The sequence below is a fragment of the Condylura cristata genome, unplaced genomic scaffold, assembly GCF_000260355.1.
Source record: "Condylura cristata isolate star-nosed mole 26May11 unplaced genomic scaffold, ConCri1.0 scaffold00006, whole genome shotgun sequence".
NCBI lineage: Eukaryota > Metazoa > Chordata > Mammalia > Eulipotyphla > Talpidae > Condylura > Condylura cristata.
Window position 1 is genome coordinate 7,262,972 of NW_004567107.1, and position 3,101 is coordinate 7,266,072.

General features: G+C 52.7%; 1 protein-coding gene across 1 annotated transcript in view; it reads right to left on the bottom strand.

Annotated features, from left to right (window-relative positions):
- Window positions 1-2,203: 2,203 nt before the first annotated feature.
- LHX2 (LIM homeobox 2) overlaps window positions 2,204-3,101 on the bottom strand; it is an 18,772-nt gene continuing 17,874 nt past the window's right edge. Inside the window, exon 5 of the mRNA XM_004677354.2 lies at window positions 2,204-2,948. Coding sequence (XP_004677411.1) covers window positions 2,661-2,948 — 288 coding nt within the window. The 3' untranslated portion in view covers window positions 2,204-2,660. The remainder of the gene's footprint in view (window positions 2,949-3,101) is intronic.

Here is a 3,101-nt window from a genome sequence, read left to right on the forward strand (position 1 = left end):
TGTCCGGGCCTGAGCTTGGGGCACAGCCTGGCAATGTGGGGGCGTCAGGGTGCCTGCAAACGTTTGCATGTGTGCACGTCTGGGATTATGTGCGGGGTTCCCTGTGTGGGGTGGTCTGGGTGTCTGTCTAGATATGTATTTGTGAGCGCCTGGGCCTGTTTATGTCTGTCTGTGCGTCTGTGTGGGGCTGTCTGGGGTTCAGCGCCTGGGCCTGTGGGTCTGCATCCGTGAGTGCCTCAAGAACGGACATGTGTGGGTGTCTGCAGGCACCCCTGGAGTCCCTGGGGTTGCAGTGGAGCTGTGGCTCATGGGAAGGGCCTTCTGCTTGCGTTCTCTCAGAGGCCATTGGTGAAGTACAGATTCTGTTACCCTATTTGGCAGACAGGAAAGTTGAGGCTGTTCACCTCCATGCTCCGATGATTCAGTATCTCAGTGTCTGCCTGAGGCTGGGAACTTGGGATCTGGCTCTTCCCCTTAGCTGTCTGCCCTCAGGCCAGTCAGATAATCTTGGGCAACCCAGAATCCATTCAGCAAAAAAAAATGTCCATTGATCAAGAAAGATAAAACTAATCCAGAGTCAGAATAGATGTGACCTTGGGAGGGGCTGACAGGGAGGAGGCCCCATGGGAGACAGCTGGGTGCTATAAAGATCCTCGATCTAGTTTTGGGTGGAGGTTTCATGGGTGTGTGCACTTGGAAGGCGGTAGTCAAGCTGCTCTTTCAGATGCCTGCACGCTCTGCCCTCAGACAGCAAGATAAAAGTGACCAAGACAAGGGCTGCTCCAGTTACTGTTGTGTGCTACGGTTGTGTGCTAAGCCCAGTGACCAGGCTGTGTGCTAAGCCCAGTGACCAGGCCGTGGTGTGTGTCAGGACATTCCACAGAATGAGTCAGTTCAGGTTTTAACTCAGTCCCTTCCAACCCCATCCCTCCCTCCAACCCTGTCTGGACCATGATGGCAGAGAGGGGAGGTGGCGAGAGAGGCTCCCCTCCTGGGTGGGACAGGTCCTCCCTGCCCACCCTTGGCTGGCTGTTTTCTCCTTGAGGCAGCTATGATTTCCTTCTGGATTTTCAAATTGGTAGGTCGCTGAGGGAGGGCCGGGCATTGCACTGGGTGATCGCTGGCCTTCAAGAAGCTGGCAAGAGTACATGGCAGCAGGGCTCAGAGCGAGAAGAGAAGCGGGTAAGATGCCTGGAGGACAGACACCAACATCTGCAGGGTGCACTCAGCTCTGACAGGCGAGGCCTGGAAACACGCGATCCCGCTCTCCAGCCGCGAAGCCCTCCCCGTCACCTGAGTCATGGTCCTGTGAGTCCATGAACTAGGCTGAGTCCCCACCAGAGCCAGCCCACCTGCTAGGCCTCCCATCACGTCTTGCTTTGCTTTCACTACAGCTGGCAGGTAAGGGTATCACCTTCACCTTCCAACCCAGGAGACCGAGGCTCAGAGAGGTGAAGTGACTTTCCCCAGCCCACACTGCACAGCAGGAGCGAATCCAGCCTTGCTCTGCTCCTCCCCAAATGTGCCTTTATTCTGAGTTTCTGAGGTTTCCTGAAGCTTTGGTAAAAGAACCAAATTTGTTTACATACATCCTCTTGGGATTGAAGATGTTTTTCATTAAAGCAGAGTTCACGCCGCCCTTTGGTGTCAGTGTTCACTCCCTGAAGGGGGAAGGGCTCCCTGGGGTCCTAACGCATCTTCTGGTCCAGAGGAGAGCAGAAAAGGGGTGGGGGGTGACCTGGGGGCCACAAGTATCCTACACGGCCTGCTTGCTCCATACCTGAAAGGTGGAACAAATGAGCAGCAACTTGCTTACCTACCTGCCACCTGACATGTGTCCCAGTCTGATTCCTTCTTGTCGCCTCTTCCTGCTTTCGAGATCCCTCCAGGGCAGGGACTGTCCCCATTTCATCTCTGAATCTTGACAGCAGCCCGAAGTCTGACACAGGAGGAGCCCCATAGCCATTATAAATAAACATTCATAAATTCTTAGATCGCAACATCACAGGTAAATACCAGACGATCGCAACATCATAAGATGAAGGCTGCTCAACTGCCATGGCGTCAGCTAGTTTCAATAAGTGGTTTTATTACTGGTTAGATTTTACAAATTCTGATATTCGAACAGACTTCCACCTTAAAATTCTAAAACAACAAAGCGACCGTTGGAGGGGTTTGATTTTTTTCCTTTTTTTTTCTTTTTAGGACTATTCAAAGTAACAAACTTTTTTTCTTTTTTTTTTTTAACCTTTTGCTCTGGTCATAAATATACAGAGAGAAAAAGAGGGAGAGAAAAATGAACAAGTCATCCAAAGTATGGAGATAAAACAGTATTCCTAAGGCACGTGGCAGTCTTTGAAAATACAGAAGCTCTAGCCAACTTAAATTATTTGTTGTTTTTCCTCACTCAGTCCACAAAACTGTACAGTGACACAAATGTTGTGTGGCAGATAGGTCTTCCAAGTAATTCCTCAGGCCCCGCCGCAGCGGCAGCCAGACCGTCGGGCAAATTATTTTCTTCCTCTGTCTCCAGGCGAGATCCTAAAATGTGGTTAGTTAGTTGCTCAAAGCCTCTATTTTTAAAATACACTTGGAATTCAACTAAAGATAATTTCTTTTTTAAAGAAATTGTGGGGCCAGGGTTGGGGGGTCACGAGTCATTAGAAAAGGTTGGTAAGAGTCGTTTGTGAGGGGCTGTGGGGCTCGTGGCCCTCCAGGTTGCCAGGCACAGAAGTTAAGACGGACGTCACAGTTGGCAGGGTGGGGCTAGTCAAGTCTGTGAGGGTGGTGGGCGTGCTGGAGGGGCTCAGTGAGGCGTTGGAGAGCTCCGAGGCTGGCCCCGAGGGTGTCCCGGTCTGCAGCGCCGCCTCGGTTGACTTGTCCACGCCGGTGTTTTCCTGCCGTAAGAGGTTGCGCCTGAACTTGGCCCGGGCGTTCTGAAACCAGACCTGTGCGAGATGGGAGGGCTGGTGAGGGGCAGGGGTGCAGAGGGAGGGCTGGTGAAGGGTAGGCGGGCAGGGGTGCAGAGGGGAGGGCTGGTGAGGGGCAGGTGGGCAGGGGTGCAGAGGGGAGGGCTGGTGAGGGGCAGGTGGGCAGGGGTG